This window comes from Saprolegnia parasitica, assembly GCF_000151545.1.
Source record: "Saprolegnia parasitica CBS 223.65 unplaced genomic scaffold supercont2.85, whole genome shotgun sequence".
Classification (NCBI taxonomy): Eukaryota; Oomycota; class Saprolegniomycetes; order Saprolegniales; family Saprolegniaceae; genus Saprolegnia; species Saprolegnia parasitica.
In genome coordinates, this window is record NW_012156479.1 from 69,715 (window position 1) to 86,868 (window position 17,154).

The following is a 17,154-nucleotide window of genomic DNA, read 5'->3' on the forward strand; positions in this document are numbered from 1 at the left end:
GCGCTGTCGACGTCGATGTCGTCCGCCGGCACGCACGATGTCCAGATCCTCCGCACGTACAGCTGCAAGTACAAGGGCTACAAGTCGTTTGCACCAAAGGGCGAGACGTCCATCTTTGCGGGCCGCATCAAGGCCATCCGGAACGCGAAGAACTACATTTACATTGAGGACCAGTACTTTATCCACGTGCCCGAGCTCCTTGACGAGCTCCTCAAGATCCTTCCGCGCATCCAGCGCCTCATTGTCTTTACGGTCACGCCCCAAGGCCAGGAAGCCGCTGTCGGCTACCAAAAGTACCAATACGACATGATGGCCCCGCTCCTTGAGAAGTTCCCGAAGAAGGTCCAGATCTATATTCCCGACCCGCGCCGCAACATTTACGTCCACTCCAAGGTCCTCCTCGTCGATGACGTCTTTGTCTCGCTCGGCTCGAGCAACTGGAACGTCCGCAGCATGACGTCGGACGGCGAAATTGGCGCCAACGTCGTCGACACGACGCTCGTTCAAGATGGCGCGATCACGGTCGCCAAGCTCGCGCGGGATTTCCGCATCAGCAAGTTTAGCGAGCTCACGGGCTTCTCGGTCGACTTGTCGAAGAAGTCGTTTTTGGCCGCCGCTGACGCCTTGGACGCGTACGCCAAGTCGCCCAATGGCTGGATCAAGCACTACAACTTGTACGAGAAGCCGTTTTGGGTCATCTTCCGCGACGTCATGAAGCACCTCGTGGACGGCGACGGTCGCTGCTCCAAGCTCGAAGACGGCGAGATCGACGAGTGCCAGAACCTCGAGTGGCTGGCGACGCAGCCGCGCATTGTCCAGGTCACGTGCGAGTGCCAGCGCAGCAACTTTTCCGTCTTCAACTGCCCGGCTATGACGGCGTACATGCAAATGGAGCAGGAAGCGATCGAGTCGACGACAATTGATGCGTAAATATGCACTTGACTGTGTATGCACTTGACTGCCTGACGGCCGTCGTAAGAACTCGAATCAAAAAGCAATGTACATACAATACTACGTGTTTTCTCCTTGATGGCAGTCCGGCAACACACGGTACTCGTGCAACCAGACGCACTGACTTTGCGGCCAGCGCTTCCTGGGCTTTTTTTCGAAAATGGCGCTAACCCGCTGCCAAGAACGGATTTGAACTTGCGTCGGTAACCGTCATTTGTGTCAGTTGCGTGATTTCGACCGACTGAAATGCGGTCGCGGGGCGTTGTGCTCACGCTCTGCGCCGCGAGCGCCGCGGGGTTCGTCACGTGTACACGCTCGACGTCGCTCACCGAGATCTTTACAAACTGGTGCATTTGCCAGCCGTGCAACCTCTGCAGCTACACACTCTTCCAAGGCTGCGACGTCCTTCTGACCAACGCGGTCTCAACGTCCGACGGCTCGGACATTCCGACGCGTCAACCGCTTTTGGCCCCGAGTGACTGGTTCCTCACCGCCGACGAAATTACGAACTCGCGCGGCGGCGTCCCGCGAACGTCATTAGCCACGAGCTCGTCGGGCAACTTCATGCACATCTTTGCCGACACGAGCAGCACGTTTGCGGCGATTCATCACGATCTATTGACGGCCCACGCTGCGTACTTTACAAGCTGGACGCTTGGCGACATTCCGTATCTGCCACACATTGACCCCGCCATTACGTTCAAGTCGACGTGGGGCAAAGCGATCACAACCAATGGCCTCAGCGCGCACGGGCTCGTTTGGTCAAATCTTCCAGAACTCGATCGCGTCACGGACATGCATGCGTGGATGAACTCGCTCACGCCCTCACATGGCGCGCGCGTGCAGCTCATGACCGACGACCGCGTCACGTCGATCACTGGCTCGCTGCACCAAAAGAGTTTGGTTCTGAGCATAGACAACCAGCTCTGGGCCTACGCCGGCGGGATGGACCAGGCCTTTGATCGGTGGGACACCAAGTACCACAACGAGTCGGCGCTGCGCAACGCAGCCGCCATCCGTACCAACAACAACGGCTGGATCGACGTTCATTCGCGCGTCTTAGGGCCCGCGGCCGTGGATATTTTGCACAATTTCTTGGACCGTTGGAACGACCCTAAACCGCCCGGTCCGGCGCTTGGACCGCCGTTCGTGACGCCACCGATGCCATTGCAAGCGTCGTGGAACGTGCCGCAAAATTTCTTTTCGTCGGCAGCACTGCTTTCGTCGCTCGCGATCAACACGTCGGCGGGCCCCCACGACGTCCAAATACTTCGGACGTTTAGCTGCAACTACCATGGGTACGCGTCGTTTGCACCGCACGGCGAGACGTCGATCCTCGCGGGCCGCATCAAGGCCATTCGCAACGCGAAGAACTACATTTACATCGAGGACCAGTACTTTGTCTACATGCCGGACCTCTTCCACGAGCTGCTCGCGATCCTGCCGACGCTCCAGCGCCTCGTTGTCTTTACGGTCACGCCTGGCAAACTGGAGCGGGCGTCGGGATATGCCAAGTACCAGTACGACATGATCAACCCGCTGCTTCAAAAGTTCCCCAACAAGGTTCAGATTTACATTCCAAAGCCGAGCCTTGGCATCTACGTCCACTCCAAAGTCCTTTTGGTGGACGATGTCCTTGTCTCGATCGGGTCGAGCAACTGGAACGTCCGCAGCATGACGTCGGACGCCGAGATTGGCCAGCAGATTGTCGACACGACGCGCGTCATCGTCGAAAACGACATTCAAGGCACCAAGCTCGCGCACGACTTTCGCATCAGCAAGTTTGGCGAGCTCACCAACTTTACCGTCGACTTTGCCAACCTCTCATTTTTGCAAGCCGCGAACGCCCTCGAGACGTACGCCCAGCGCAGCGATGCGTGGATCGAGCCGTACATGCTCTACGAGAAGCCGTACTGGGCGATTTACGGCGCCGGTGCCAAGAACCTTGTCGACGGCGACGGTCGCTGCACGAGCGCCGTGCCACTGAGTCTTTGCAAGAACGACACGTGGCTCCAAGCACAGTACCAAGTGATTCAGATCACGTGCAGCTGCGAACTCGCAGGCATCGCCGTGACCAAGTGCGACAACATGACCGACTACCTCAACGCCGGCCAGGCCTCGGCGGAGGCGGCATTTATCAACAAGGCGCTTTTGTACTATGGCGGTATCTTTGCCGGTGTCTCGCTTGGGGTTCTTCTGGTTGTGTGCGGCTGCTGCTGCTACGGACGCAAGTGGCATCGGAACCGACGCAAACAAGCCGTGAGTCCTGTCGCCAAGGTAATCGAAACAAAGTAGCCATCATTTACTATCAATCTAAAGACCAGTTTCTCATGATGCCAAAGCTAGCCAAAGCCTTTTGGGACCGTCGAGAGTGCAACTTGCCATGGACCAGATTGGATGCATCGGGTGCCACGTGGTGGGTGGGATCCAAGAAAAAGGTTGTCGATCACTGCTGAGCATGGAATCTTGCCCGTCGGAGAAGCCCGTTCGCAGGCAACAAGGGGCACTGGGGGCCGCCGGTAGCTTGGTACCTTTTCGAAGTTCTAGGACACATTTGAGACCCATAAGCCCTCGTATCGATAGAGCGCAAATAGGGCATCAATCGACGTAATGCTATGCGTCGACGGCTGGACCACGCCCCGCGACTTGGACGCCATGGTGCTTCCGACTGATCTTCAAGTTGCTTGTTGGGCTGGTTGCAGTTCGGAAATAAAATCCTTTTGATTGGCTGAAATCGACCAATCATAGCGCGGTCAGTATCTTGCTGGCGGAACGCCACCGGTGCCAGTTGGGATTTTGACCTTTGCCCATCAGCAGCAGCAGTACAGTAGTAGTCTGATGCTAGCCCGTCGGTTCGTCTCGACGCAACGCACGCTTGTCAAGGAAGCCTCGGTCGCGAGCGTCTTGCCCAAGGCCGAGAGCCAAAGCCTCTTCAGAGACCACAGCAACGATCGGCTACAACCGGCCACGTCGACCCCTGCCCGCTCGGTCAAGTCGCTGCAGTCCGTGTACTCGCTCCAGTACCTTAATGGCGAGTCCGCGTCCAAGCCCTTTGATGTGCCGAGCTCCAAGCTCCAAAAGTGAGACGATATAAGGGCGGTTGTAATATTCATCGCTCCTCATTCTTTACGTGCTCTTGTCGGTGGCGAGCGCATCTTCGCACGCATGGATCGAGTCCATGAGACTCGTCGGATACGTGACTTGGTCGTCCTCGAACGCCTACAAGTGTCTCGGAGCCATTATCGTTTGCGAGATAGCACGCACCTCGATCGCGTCGAGGTTGGCGGCGATGGCGTCGATGGTCATGCCGTCCTTGGGGAAGACGACGCCGCGTGAGCGCTGCCAGCGCACGCGCGAGACCCAGCCGGCGCCGACTTCGTACACGTGCCCGCTCACCGCGCAGTCTTCATGGGCGAGGTAGCCCACGAGGGGCGCGACGTACTGTGTCTGGAGGCGCGCGAGCACGGACGGCGACGACGGAATCGTCTCCGTCATGCGGGACATGGCCAAGGGCGCAATGACGTTGACCTTGATGTTGTTGCGGCGACCTTCTTTGGCAGCGGTGAAGCTGAGACCTGCAATGCCCATCTTGGCCGCGCCATAGTTGGCCTGGCCGACGTTGCCGTACAGGCCCGACGCCGACGAGACGTTGATGATGCGCCCGTACTGTTGCGCCCGCAGAATCGGCCAAGCTGCCTTTGTGACGCTATTCAAAAGGATTCAACCGATTGGAATCGATGATCGGCGAGCGAGACAGATAGTACCTCATCGTGCCGTTGAGATGCACGTTGAGCACCGAGTGCCAATCCTCGTCCGTCATGTTCTTGAGCGTCACGTCGCGCAAGATGCCTGTCTTGGCGGTCGCCTCGTCATTTTGGATGTGTGATTGTACCTGCATTGTTGACAAGAATATCGAGTTGACCATCTAGTGCCCGATGACGCATGAACATATAAATGCACAAGAAGAGGCGGCAACGTACAGGTGTCCAGGGCTGTCTGCACGATGCTGCCGCCGTCCTCGACCGAGCTATAGCTGGCAACCGCTGCGTCCTTGCCGTGCAGCGAGCGAATCTCATCGACGACCGCGTCCGCAGCGCTATGGGCGACACCGACACCGTGGCGGTTGCCACCCGTGTCGTTGACAACGACTTTGGCGCCGAGCTTGCTCAGTTGGAGCGCGTACGCCTTGCCGAGTCCGTTGCCGGCGCCCGTGACGATGGCAACTAGGACACGCTTCGATCCCAGCGACCGACGAGATCGGTACATACCTCGATTGGCGAGGTTCATGGTCGCTGTTGGAAAATGATGAGCAGCAGATCAGCATGAAGCGTATTGCGTCATGATTGGCTATTTCTCAACATCTTGCCGAAAATAAGAGATGCCGAAAATAGAGAGAAGGGCATGTGTGACCGGCCCTGCGTTACATTCGGCATATGCCATCTACGGAGATGTCGTTTCATTGGTCATGTTTTTATCATTTTGGCCAATCCTATCCAAGAAAGTCGACCGCGAAGGCATTTCAGACTTCTGAAAAAGATCGCAGAAAACTTGCCACCTTCGTAGACATGGATTTCGAGAGTATGGAATGCTATGTGGCGCAGGGGTACTCCTGATGTGGCGTTCGAGGCACCGAAGCGTTGTTCTATCCGCTTGAATATTTATTGGTGGCATGCGCCAGAAGTAACTATCCAACCTCGTGAACTCGTCCACAGCGTAGCAGCTTTATCGAAACCAACACATGCGTAGCATGAGAACTCGGTGGTGCGTGTAGGCAAGGGACATAAATACATTTATGTCCCTTGGTCTGGGGTACTATCTATTGTGGTCGACACACGCCGAGCCTAGCCGCGTCGCCAACGAGCACTCGGTAAACGTGATTGCGCATTTGTCTTTAACGTGTTCCATCTCCATTATGGCGGTAACGGTAGGTGCCTCCAAGGACCATACGAGCATGTACCATGTACCGGGAACTCGCATTGGGGTACTCGAATAGATATAGAAAGAAATGTATGTTCAATTCGGCATGTGCCACGTTTGTAACTAGAGCGTGTAACCGGCGCAGCCCAATATATCCTTTGTCCGTACCTCTGCCCATGGACCTCGCGTCGGCGGCCGCGATCGTCAATTCGGCCAATGCCAAGGGAAGAGAAACAGTCAAAGTCGTCGTGCGCTGCCGACCGCTCTTTGGCAAGGAGATCACCGAGGGCCGGCAGTCGATAGTGACCATGGACGTGGCCGCCGCGGTCGTTTCCATCAAGTGCCCCGACAGCGACGCGTTAAAGAGTTTTACGTTCGACTCGGTCTACGACGAGCACACGGTGCAGGTACACACACCTTTACTGTTGAACCTGTGGACCATCGTCGTTGAACTAGCGACAATTCTATGACGAGTCGGGCTACCCGCTGGTTGAAAGTGTCTTTGAGGGCTACAACGGCACCATCTTTGCGTACGGCCAAACGGGCTGCGGCAAGACGCACACGATGCAAGGCAAGGACAGTCCCCCCGAACTCCGCGGCGTCATTCCCCACGCATTTGACCATGTCTTCGAAAACATTGGCGCCGACACGGAGCGCGAGTACATGGTCCGCGCCACGTACCTCGAGATCTACAACGAAGACATTCGCGACCTCCTCGGCGACGACTCGAAGCAAAAGCTAGAGCTCAAAGAAAGCGCCGACGGGGGCGTGTACGTCAAAGACCTCACCGAAGTCGTCGTGAGCGACGTGGCCAGCATCAACCGGTATGTATTCGTGTACAAGTTGTCATCGTATCGGACGTAATGACTAGTGTCATGGCCCGTGGGTTCAAGAACCGCACGATTGCCGCGACGCTCATGAACGAAGGGTCGTCACGGTCGCACTCGATCTTTACCATTGTGGTTGAAATCAGTGAGAAAGTCAACGGCGAGGAGCACTTTCGAGCGGGCAAGGTGCGTCGTCGGATTTTGCTAGCATCACACTGAACGCGCGTTCTACGTACTATCTAGCTCAACCTTGTCGACTTGGCGGGGAGTGAGCGGCAGAGCAAGACGGGTGCGACGGGCGCGCGGCTCAAGGTACTCTCATATTACTCTGCTTGGTTCGACAATCGATGTAGGAAGGCTGCAAGATCAACCTGAGTCTCTCTGCGCTTGGCAATGTCATCTCTGGTACAAATTGTCTTTTTACCACTTTTTTCATATTGACAATGGGATGTAGCATTGGTGGACGGGAAAGGAAAACACATTCCGTATCGGGACTCGAAGCTCACGCGGCTGCTTCAAGTACACACCAAGAATAGTACCACGTGAGAGACGACGTCGGACACATTCTTTAGGATTCGCTCGGTGGCAACACCAAGACTGTCATGGTCGCCGCCATTAGTCCTGCCGACTACAACTTTGACGAGACCCTCTCGACGCTCCGCTACGCCAACCGCGCCAAAAACATCAAGAACAAACCGACGGTCAACGAAGACCCGAAAGACGCCAAATTACGCGAATACAAGACCGAGATTGAGCAACTCAAGATGCTTCTCGCCCAGCAAAAAGCAGTGTACGGCCTTTTCTTGCACATGATTGCTTCATGGTTGCGACAGCACGCCGCCCGATGCCACATTTCGCCCGACGCCGCCGCCACGAGGTGCGGCATCGACGTTGAATGACGTGGAAAGACACCGTGAGCATTAGTTGAACGATCACCGACGTCATCGGCCTCCATGACTCTTGAAGAAGTACATCGAGAGAGAGGCACATATATGTGTGAATAGGAAGCGAATTTGATGGCCACCAACACTGACGGTGTCGCTGTACCGACGACGCCATCGGGACGCGCGTTGCAGCTTCAGCGCAGCACGACCGAGCGTGAGGAAGCGCTCGCGGCCCAGTCCCAGGCGCTTCATGAATCACTGCAGCGGGAAAAAGAGGAAATGCAGCGCCAGCTCCGGCTCGAGCAAGAAACCATCGAGAAAGCCAAAGCCGACGCCGCCAGTATGATGGAAACGGCACAGAAGATGATGCTCGAGATGCAAACGGTCGTGCGCCCATCGTCGCAAGAGGTCGCCGAGGTCGATCCCGACATCGAAAAGAAGCGCGAAGAGGATCAGCGGCGGTTCCGGGAGGCCGAAGACACGAAAGCCAAGGCGGCTGATATGATGGCCAAGGCCGAGAAGCTCATGGCCGAGGCCGTCGCGCGCACCGCGCAGCCGCCCAAGGTTAAAATTGTCAAGGAAGTCGTCGAAGTCGTACGTGAAGTGGTGCCGGAGGGCCATCTCAAGGAGAAAGAGGCGCTGCAAGAGATGAACCAATCAATTCAAAACCACCGCGATCGTATGGCCAAGGAGCTCGAACAAGCCCAGCTGGTGCGACATTTCGTTTCATTTCTAGCGTACTATATATTGATGTATACCAATAGGCCATGCAACACCACGTGCGGGAGAAGAGCGAGCTCGCGTCCAAGCTGCAGAAAATCGGATCGCAAATCTGTGGCAAGCACGACTCGCCCGCGGACGCGGAAATCGCGCTCTTAAAACAGCAGGTACGAATGTTGTCATCTTGGATGCATCGACGCATTGTCCGTAGGTCGAATACCGACGGGCGCAAATCAAACTCAAAATGAAAAAGAAAAAAGAAACCCAATTGGAAATTGCTCAAATGGCGCTCCAAGCCGAGAAGGCCACTGTCGAGGACGAGCTCAAGAGCGCGCAGGAGCAAGTACAAGCCAACTCGGCGCTGCACAAAAAGAAACAGCTTAAATACAAGGCCAAGCTCGAGGCGGCGCGCGAAGAAATCATTGACCAACAAGCCGACTTTGCCCGCGAGCGCGACAGCCTCATGGACACGATACGTCAACAGACACGCGAGGTCAAGCTCATGGAGCAGCTCGTTGAGCTTTTCTTGCCCCAGAACGAGCTTGTAAAAGTCTGGGACAAGGCCATCTGGCTCGACGACAAGGAAGAGTACTTCGCTACATGTACAAAAACTGTAGCACGTCGATTGCGCTAGGTGGCAGCTGCCCCGCATCAAGCCGCGAAGCGACTTTACCAGCATGAAGCTGCCGACGTTGGGCGGCGGCGCGTTCACGCCCATTGACCGCCCGATCACAGGTGGTGAAGTCGGCGGCGCCGAGGTGTGTGACGGCACCGCCGCGCTCAGCAATCGGTCGAGCAAGTCGCGCAACAAGACCACTCGGGTGCGCTTGGCTCCTGCTCGCAACGTACAATGTATCGAGAGTAGCGCACGACCGAGGTTCCTTCAAGTCGAGGCGACGAGTCGTCCGGCGGCTTGACGCTGCTGCCGTTGGCCGACTTGAGTCGGTCGGTCAAGCTGCCGAGTGCCCTCAAAACGACGCCGAACGATATCAAGGGGGACGATGGGACGCCAAAGCGGTCGTCCAAGTCCAAGCGAGAAAAACGGTCGTCCAAGCACCGCCATCGCGAGGATGGGGAGAGCCCCAACAACGGCCTCGGGCAATCGTTAGAGCCGCTGCTCGTGCACACTGTACACCGACCTTTTGCCATCGGTAATTGGATGTCGACACCACTTTTAGGACGAAGCCCGAACGGCGTCGACCGAGCTTGTGTACCCATTGGCCGGCGAAGAGCACACGGACGACTACCTCCCTCGGGACCGCCTCCAGTCGCGCCAAGGCTCACGCCAAGGCCGACGAACCACGGACTCGAAGACGTCGGGCTTGGGCGAGACGGAAGATAGACCCTCTCGCCGGCGTCGCAAGTCACTTCCCAAAGCCGGCGACGAAATCGACGACGTCGACAAGGCAATCGTGTCGACCAAGAAAAAGAAGAAACGCAAGTCGATGGTGGCCACCGAGCTCCTTGCGCCGCCGTCGCCCGAAGATCCCGATTACGACGACGTGCTTGGTGAAGTCTTCTCGAGTGGCGCGTACCCATAGAGTAATCTCAGCGTGTGTCGCGTCGTCGTCTTGCTTGGTTTGAGGCGGAGCAAGTTTACAACGGCACCGAGGAGAGACGGCGACGGAGTTTCGCCTTTCTTTTACTTGGACCTTCGCTACACTTTAGTCTGCTTGAATGGATGCGAGTGACGGGCGTGGAACTGCTCTGCAACGACTTGGCGCCATCAATATCACCGACCGAATCGTTTCATGAGGTCGTCGGAAAGAACTGAGAGGCAGCGAGTGCAGGCACGTTGCGGCCCAATTTCACGTCAACATGGCTGGATTCGCAATCGAGTCAAGAGACCCGCACGCCAGGTTACCTCACTTTTATGGTTCGATGTCTTTGTGCAGGACCTTGCATTGTCACCCCGCTTCAAACCCGGGCAAACGCGTCGATTTGATATCTTTCGGCACATTTACTAACCAGGTTGAAAAAAGGTACCAAGGCGCCGAGATCATCCGGTAGCGTTGAGGCGCGAGTGTCTGTGCAGACGATATGCCAGTAGACAATCACTTCCAACGTACTGGTGCGCAATTCCTCGCAAGCCATTCAAGGCCGTCCGTGCGACAGACGCGTCGCTCTGGGATCCAAGGCCAGCTTGAGAACGAGCGAGAAGCACAGAGAGAGGGGCTCGTTGGGGGCTCGCGAATCAAGAACTCGGAGACACTGTAGAGATACCGCTCGTCTCCACAGCAGACCCTTGACCTCAATATGCATGTTGTTAAAGACAAATCGATCAATCTCATACCACCAAATGTACGATATCTTTTACCATACCAGGCGCAATTCGGACTCAGCGCTTACTTTTGCGCAGGTTGGCGCTCGTCGACGTACTGTGCCGCATCTTCTTTTGCGCCTGAAAGAACGCGAGCGAGTCGGGATCTTGCGCGCGGATGCGGTCGACTTCCATTTGATCAAACTTTTCCCCTTCGTCCAGCTTGTCTTGGTCGCCGTCGCCGTCGCCGTTCTTGGCTTGACTCCCGCCGTCCCGGAACCACTCTTCAAAGTCCGTGACCATGCGCATGCGAAGGAGCTCGATGCTGCGCTGCGTAAAGTCGTACTCGGCGCGGGCTTCCTTGAGGTCGTCAAAAAGCACGCGGTAGTCGCGCTTGGCTTCTCGTTCGCGCTGCATCAAGATGAACTCTTCTTCGTCCACGACCTCATCGTCGGCGGTCGCTTTGCCTTCCTTACTCGGACTCTTGCGCGTCGTACGTTTCTCGTTCACTTGCAGCTTGAGCTCGTCGATCGCGGCCTTGGTGCGGTTGAGCTGCCCGGTAATGTCCTTCATTTTCTCCTTGATTTGCTTGAGCGATTCTTTCTCCTCTTGCAGCTGAACGTGTGTCTTCTTCCCTGGACCGTTCATCACAAAAAACTATCCACATATCCAAGATGCCGTATCCATTTTGGGATAAATGGATAGTTGTGTACCTTGTACGCATCGTTCTTTCCATCGTCGTCGTCGCCGTCACTTCCCTTGACGTCATTGTTGCTAGCTTTCTCATCGCTCGCCAACTCGTCGATCGATGCGTTCGTCGTCTCTTCGACGCGCAACGCAGTATCCTTCTTGTTGACTTCCAACGACACGGGCATCGCACCGGCCGGCGCCACCCCCAGCACGAACCCGTGCTCTTCCGGGTCCCCCACGAGCTTCTCTTCGTCGTCGAGAGTCGTCGGCGCGCTGCCGTTGTCGCGGGATGCATTCGACGTGGACGTCCGCGTGGCTAAGGCCTGGGGCGATGCGCTCTCGGCGTTCCGGAGCAGGAGCCGATACTGTCGAAAGAGCTCTTTGATGTGCCGCAAGCTCGAGAGCTGCAGCAGCGTAAAGTCGTCGTCGGTCGGCGCGTCCGTGTAGGCGCGCACGAGTCGCATGAGCTCAAACTTTTGCTCCGGCGTGTGCTCGTCGTAGACGACGCCCGTCCGCTCGACGAGCGCATCGTGCATTGTGAGTTCTTGCTTGAGCTCCTTGATTTGGCGCTCGTACTTTTTGAGTAGAATGCTCGGGTCCGTCTCGACGATCGAGGTCGCTTCGTTCTGGACGCGCATCATGCGCTGGGCGAGCTTGAGCGTCGAGATGGTCTCTTCAATGTGCTTGCTTTCGCCCTAGAGAGCACCCCATGTTGTGAGGATCCAACATTCCAACGAAAAGATCCACAGCCAAAACGCCACATGCAAACATAAAACATCAAAACTCAAAATCAAAACTCAAAATCAAAACTCAAACATCAAACATCAAACATCAAACATCAAATGCAAAAACTCAAAGGAAAAGAAAGGGGACGCACCCAAATGCACGCAAACATGAGCGTGTTGCAGTTGCCGCCGAGCGAGTCCTTGAGAACGTTGGTGAGCTTGGTTTGGCGGTACGGAATGTGCCGCGCTTCCCGTGACCCGAGCGCAACAATGCACTGCTCGAGGAACGTCAAGCTCTGGTTGATGTACATGCTCTCCCTCTTGATGGTCGACTTGTGTGCTTTGCTGTCGTCGTCGTGCATGGTCTTCTTGAGGCGTTCGCTGCCCGCGAGGTCGACGAGGTGGAGCTTGCTGTGCACGACGTGCTCGTTCCCGCCTGTGCGCGACTTCTACTCGAGCACATCGTATGAGCCTCAAGACGGACACGACGATGTGATGATCATCGCTTGACCTGATGTGAAAGGTAAAAATGCAGTGCGACCGGTTCGAGCGCTTGTTAAGCTGGTGCTCGGCGACCGTGCGCTGGAGCTCGCCCTTGAAAAGCTGGTCGAGGGCATCTTTCTCAGTTGGTGCCTCGACCTGCGTGAGCCCGCGCACGTACGTGCCTCGACTGTCTTCGACGACCACGTAGTCGGCGGCGTCGAGGTCGTCGTCGTGCGGCGCGAGCAAGTCAAAGATTCGGTCGTTGTAGATCTCCATGTACGAGACATGGACTGTCGACTCGATCTCAATGCGCGCGTCCATCTCTTGGTAGACCTGCGCGATCGCCCGTGGCGCAATCCCGCGGTGCTGGTAGTTGCGCGTGTCGCCGATCATCGTAAACGTCTTGCCGGCGCCGGTTTGGCCGTATGCGAGGATCGTGCCGTTGACGCCATCGACGATGCTGCCATGCACAATGTCGCGCGCGATCGCCTCGTACACTTTGTCTTGGCCGGCGTTCTGGAGCACTTGGTGAAACTTGAACTTCCACGCTTCCTTCTTGTTGGACGGCCCCGTCTCGGCCTTGGTATCGCTCACGTCGATCTCGATCGTGTTGTCGTCCTGGTCGATGTGGATCTGGTTGGTCGCAAAGACCGCGGTCGGCCGCGCGCGGATAATGACCTTGACGCCATTCTTGCCCATGCTGGACGGCTCTAAGATCTTGATCTCGGCTCGCGAAGCGACACAGCCAGACGGCAAAGTCGCATCCGGCATCCGGATAAGACAGTACAAAAGAGGAGACCCGTTTGACAACAAGGGGTCTTTTCGTCGAATTCAGTGGTGTGTTGGACAAAAAGGGTGCTATGATCCCGAACTACAGTACTCAACGCTGGAAGATGCAACTCGTGCGGTGGCTGGGCCTGCTGGTCGCGGTCGTCGCCGCGCGCGATGCGCCGACCGACGAGACGTGCGCGCTGGACGACCATGGCCACGCCAGCTGCACCAAGCCAGCGACGATGCTGTCGGTGGAGATCGGTGTCGGCTGCAAGCCCAAGAAGCGCCGTCAAGTGACCAAGGCGGCCAACGCCAACGTCGGCGCCAACTGTGGCGAAGACGCGTACTACGTGAGCTCTCTTGCGCACCCAACGTATATGAGCTTTGGCGTGGCTGACGGCGTTGGCGGCTGGACGGAAAGCGGCGTCGATCCGTCGGCGTTCTCGCTGGCGCTCGTGGCCGGAGCCAAGGCGTCGTTCGAGTCGTCACCGCGCCTCGACCCGCTCTCGCTCATGGAGGATGGCTTCCAGCACGTTTTGCGTGGCGGCGATGCCAATCCGGGCGGCTCCACCGCGGTGTTTCTCGCTCTCGACCGAGCAACCGGAGCGCTCGAGACGGCGAACCTCGGGGACTCGGGCTACCTCCTCATACGGAACGGCCGCGTCGTCTTTCGAAGCGTCGAGCAGACGTGGGCATTCAACGCGCCGTACCAGCTCTCGCTGTACCCGTCGTGGATGGAGAGCCCGGACGTCGACCCGTACTCGCCGGCCAGCTCGTTCACGACCCGCCATACGATCGAAGCAGGCGACATGATCATCATCGGCTCGGACGGGCTCTTTGACAACGTGTTTGACGCTGAAATCCTCGACGAGACGATGCGTTTTGTGGCCCCCGTGCTCGCCACGTCGTCGTCGCCGCAAGCGCTGCGACAAGCCATGATCGATGTCTCGTACTCGCTCACTCTAATGGCCAACGCCTTTGCCCACGATCAAGGTCGCGAATCTCCCTTCTCCAAGCTCGCGCGGGAGGGCTATGGGTATCAATTCAGCGGCGGCAAGGTCGACGACACGACGGTGGTCGCCATCTACGTGCACAACCAGAATGCGTAGCTGCGAACCAAGAAGCTGCGTCCTTAATACGACCGCGAGTTATCGTGCATGTATTGGATCGACGAAACGTTTCCATCGCCTTGGTTCTTGTCGGTATTGTCAAGATGCAGATAGCACCTAGTCGACCACCTTTTGTCCAGTCGGTGGATTCCTGCTTCACATGCAGGAGGTGCGGGGTTCGAGCTCCGTAGGTGTTGTCCCTTTCTTCTCTTTCCCATTGGCGTTGGCATCGGTACCATCAAGTCACAGCTTGTCAGGAATGACCACTGCGCCTTTCCTGCGCTTGTCCGGGGTTAGGGCAGGAGTTAGGGTTGGGTGATGACAACATTGCGCGCCAGTACGGAGGTAGAAAGCCACACCGTTAGCACCCCCCGATACACACACGTGTCTACGAACCCGCATCAAAGTAGTGTATTCAAGGCCATCTGTCGTGCCCTTGGTCGTATTACCCTTGTACGTAATACAACAAAGACCGTTTTGTTGGTGCCTGTCTAAAACGATCGCCGGTTACGCACATTATCCATCGCTTGCACGATGCCCGAGAAGGCTGAGAAAGACAGGCGTCGGCTGTCTGTACGCAAGACGAGCCTTAACAGCACGTCGCCGGAGAAGGCGACGAGCCGACCTAACCTCCGCCGCGGCTCGACGATGACGCGCCTGCCGTCACCGAAAAAGTCGCCCAAGAAGCAAGCGCCGACAGCGACGGTCGAGGAGCTCGAGAGTCGCGAAGAAGTCATCAACATGATTCATATTCTCGAGACCGACACTGGCGAGGCGGCTCAGAAGCGTCAAATTCTCAAACTCTTTGAATGGTTCAAGGCCCAGTACGCCATGCTCAGCGGCCAGCTCCGTGAGAGTTTGGCGCGCGAACAGCAGCTCATTGTCAAGGTACCACGATGCGATGTCTATCATCGATGGTGGTCTCGAGCGCGCTGTAGTGCCGCGAGCTCAAGTTTGATGTGATGCTCAACGGTAGTCGGATCCCACGCGATGGAGATGACACGACGTACATACTTGCTAGTCGTCAAGCTCCAGACCAAACTGCAAGTCAAGGACACCCAAACCGAAGGCCTTGGCTTCTTTAAAGAGGTATTAGCCATTTCTATGGTTTGACATGAAGAAGGACGTATCCTTGAACGCGACCAGGAGTGCGAGCGCTCGTGGCACTCGATTCACATGGCCCAGGAGCGCGAGCAAGAGGCGCTCGCCATCATTAATGTCCGCAAACCACCCTTCCCAGCAGTCTACAGTATCAAAGACAATATGTAGGACCTCCGCAACGAGATAACTCAGCTCGAAAGTCAAGTCAAAGAGCTCCAGCGCCGGCCGTTGCTCGCCGAGCCACGCCGGGCGTCAATAACGCAGTCGGCGTCCTTGGCCCAGCTACGGACTCCGAAAGCAGCACCGGAAGCCGACCCAATCACAACATTTCACGAATGGAAAGCCGCCAACCGCGTATGGAGCCCACCAAAGAGCCACGATCGATCGTCGGCACTCTACTGGGGCAACTACACGGACGATAGAGGCAGCCCGACGTCGGGTGCGACCACACCCATGGAGCGTGCCATGACGGCAGCATCGCCCACGAAGCGCCCCCAGTGGTGTCGACACCTACCCCGCGTCTAGCATCCAGTGCCAGTCTATCAATCGTATTGACGTTCGAACGGTATTTCGCCGAGTTCAACGACGTAGCAAGGCCAAATGCAATAGTGCAATTTGCCGCAACCATTAGTACGCATACCGTGGGCCAATTTCTTTCTTGGAGATGAACGCAAGACGAAGACAGTGAGGATGTGAAGATTGTTTCAGGCTGTATGGTGCTACAGACGAAGGTCCCATAGTGCAGGTAGATGTACTCGCTCAAAGACTCCCGCGACGTTGCAGCCCGTGGCGTCGAGAGAGGTGAGCGCCGTGTTGCCATCGAGCGCCTCTTCGAGGGCAGATGTCGCACCCGACTGGAACGGGTTGTTTGACATGTCCAGAGATGTGAGCGATCCCGAGAAGCGAAGCAGACTCGCAAGCGCGATGTAGCCTTGCTTGTCCTTGAAGAGGCCAGCCATGTTGTTCGACACATTGAGCGACGTAAGCGATCGATGAAAAGCAAGTGCCGAGCAGACAAGCCGGACGCCATTGGGTTGCAGCCCCGCGCTAGCAATGCTACTGTCCCTCCTGAGTGACGCAGTATAGAAGCAGGTCGACAGCGTACTTGAGGTGTCGCAACATCGAGCGCTTGCTCTCCCAGCCTTTGACGAGCTTGGCGAGGCCGGCAAAGGACGGGCGGAGCGGACTTCCCGTGAGCTCGGTCTCGCTCACGTCGAGATACTCGATCGTGTTGTTGGTGATGAGCGCGTGCCCAAGGAGCTCGGCGCCACGTGGTCCGAGCGCATTCTTCGACAGACTAGCGTTGGAGCATGAATTATTGTATCCAGTCGATACGAAGTGGGCCTACTTGAGCGAGACGAGGTGGCGCGACGTGAGCGCAACGTACGCCGCCAGCGCCTCCATGTGCACCTGCGTCACGTACGTCTGTGACCAATCGAGCGACGGCACGTCGTCGCGGCATGCGACTTGGAGGCTATTCGCGTGGTGCGACCGAGGGCCGAGGGCATGTAGCTTGCGCTCGAAGCTCGGGTCGATGTCATAGAACGGCGTCATGTCAACGTCCGTGATGGTGTACGCGTCACGAAGCACGGACGCGGGTGGCGGTGCAAATGCCCACACGGCGTCGTCGTCGGAATCGTCGTCGACCGGTGCCATGATCTCGAGTCGAAAAGATCCGACCGTAAACGGCCTTTCTATCGAAAAGACGCAAATGCG

At 56.9% G+C, this 17,154-nt stretch overlaps 8 protein-coding genes across 8 annotated transcripts; 5 read left to right on the forward strand and 3 right to left on the reverse strand.

Moving 5' to 3' along the window:
- Positions 1 to 15: 15 nt before the first annotated feature.
- SPRG_12668 (hypothetical protein) lies at positions 16 to 930 on the forward strand (the record flags this gene model as incomplete). Its single annotated transcript, XM_012351720.1, has 1 exon — positions 16 to 930. The coding sequence occupies one exon, from the start codon at positions 16 to 18 to the stop codon at positions 928 to 930; it is 915 nt and encodes a 304-aa protein (XP_012207110.1).
- Positions 931 to 1,197: 267 nt separating this feature from the next.
- Positions 1,198 to 4,035, forward strand: SPRG_12669 (hypothetical protein; the record flags this gene model as incomplete). Its single annotated transcript, XM_012351721.1, has 2 exons — positions 1,198 to 3,228; positions 3,700 to 4,035. 2 exons carry the CDS (start codon positions 1,198 to 1,200, stop codon positions 4,033 to 4,035), a joined length of 2,367 nt encoding a protein of 788 aa, XP_012207111.1.
- Positions 4,036 to 5,244, reverse strand: SPRG_12670 (hypothetical protein). The gene is made up of 6 exons (XM_012351722.1): positions 5,220 to 5,244; positions 4,932 to 5,174; positions 4,844 to 4,876; positions 4,716 to 4,800; positions 4,216 to 4,657; positions 4,036 to 4,170 (listed from the first exon to the last, which is right to left on the reverse strand). The coding sequence occupies exons 1-6, from the start codon at positions 5,236 to 5,238 to the stop codon at positions 4,078 to 4,080; spliced, it is 915 nt and encodes a 304-aa protein (XP_012207112.1). The 5' UTR covers positions 5,239 to 5,244; the 3' UTR covers positions 4,036 to 4,077.
- An 800-nt stretch (positions 5,245 to 6,044) lies between these two features.
- SPRG_12671 (hypothetical protein) lies at positions 6,045 to 9,840 on the forward strand (the record flags this gene model as incomplete). The annotated part of the gene is made up of 15 exons (XM_012351723.1): positions 6,045 to 6,275; positions 6,325 to 6,692; positions 6,740 to 6,881; positions 6,939 to 7,007; positions 7,049 to 7,100; positions 7,150 to 7,214; positions 7,268 to 7,485; positions 7,529 to 7,572; positions 7,620 to 7,663; positions 7,700 to 8,290; positions 8,344 to 8,466; positions 8,511 to 8,887; positions 8,934 to 9,120; positions 9,165 to 9,428; positions 9,478 to 9,840. The coding sequence occupies 15 exons, from the start codon at positions 6,045 to 6,047 to the stop codon at positions 9,838 to 9,840; spliced, it is 3,138 nt and encodes a 1,045-aa protein (XP_012207113.1).
- A 797-nt stretch (positions 9,841 to 10,637) lies between these two features.
- On the reverse strand, positions 10,638 to 13,156 carry SPRG_12672 (hypothetical protein; the record flags this gene model as incomplete). The annotated part of the gene is made up of 4 exons (XM_012351724.1): positions 10,638 to 11,216; positions 11,273 to 11,944; positions 12,127 to 12,423; positions 12,464 to 13,156. The coding sequence occupies 4 exons, from the start codon at positions 13,154 to 13,156 to the stop codon at positions 10,638 to 10,640; spliced, it is 2,241 nt and encodes a 746-aa protein (XP_012207114.1).
- Positions 13,157 to 13,350: 194 nt separating this feature from the next.
- SPRG_12673 (hypothetical protein) lies at positions 13,351 to 14,417 on the forward strand (the record flags this gene model as incomplete). The annotated part of the gene is made up of 1 exon (XM_012351725.1): positions 13,351 to 14,417. The coding sequence occupies one exon, from the start codon at positions 13,351 to 13,353 to the stop codon at positions 14,335 to 14,337; it is 987 nt and encodes a 328-aa protein (XP_012207115.1). The 3' UTR covers positions 14,338 to 14,417.
- Positions 14,418 to 14,871: 454 nt separating this feature from the next.
- SPRG_12674 (hypothetical protein) lies at positions 14,872 to 16,006 on the forward strand (the record flags this gene model as incomplete). The annotated part of the gene is made up of 5 exons (XM_012351726.1): positions 14,872 to 15,225; positions 15,276 to 15,309; positions 15,359 to 15,426; positions 15,484 to 15,555; positions 15,607 to 16,006. 5 exons carry the CDS (start codon positions 14,872 to 14,874, stop codon positions 15,961 to 15,963), a joined length of 885 nt encoding a protein of 294 aa, XP_012207116.1. The 3' UTR covers positions 15,964 to 16,006.
- Positions 16,007 to 16,157: 151 nt separating this feature from the next.
- SPRG_12675 (hypothetical protein) lies at positions 16,158 to 17,120 on the reverse strand (the record flags this gene model as incomplete). The annotated part of the gene is made up of 3 exons (XM_012351727.1): positions 16,787 to 17,120; positions 16,544 to 16,735; positions 16,158 to 16,485 (listed from the first exon to the last, which is right to left on the reverse strand). The coding sequence occupies exons 1-3, from the start codon at positions 17,092 to 17,094 to the stop codon at positions 16,158 to 16,160; spliced, it is 828 nt and encodes a 275-aa protein (XP_012207117.1). The 5' UTR covers positions 17,095 to 17,120.
- Between the last annotated feature and the right edge of the window lie 34 nt (positions 17,121 to 17,154).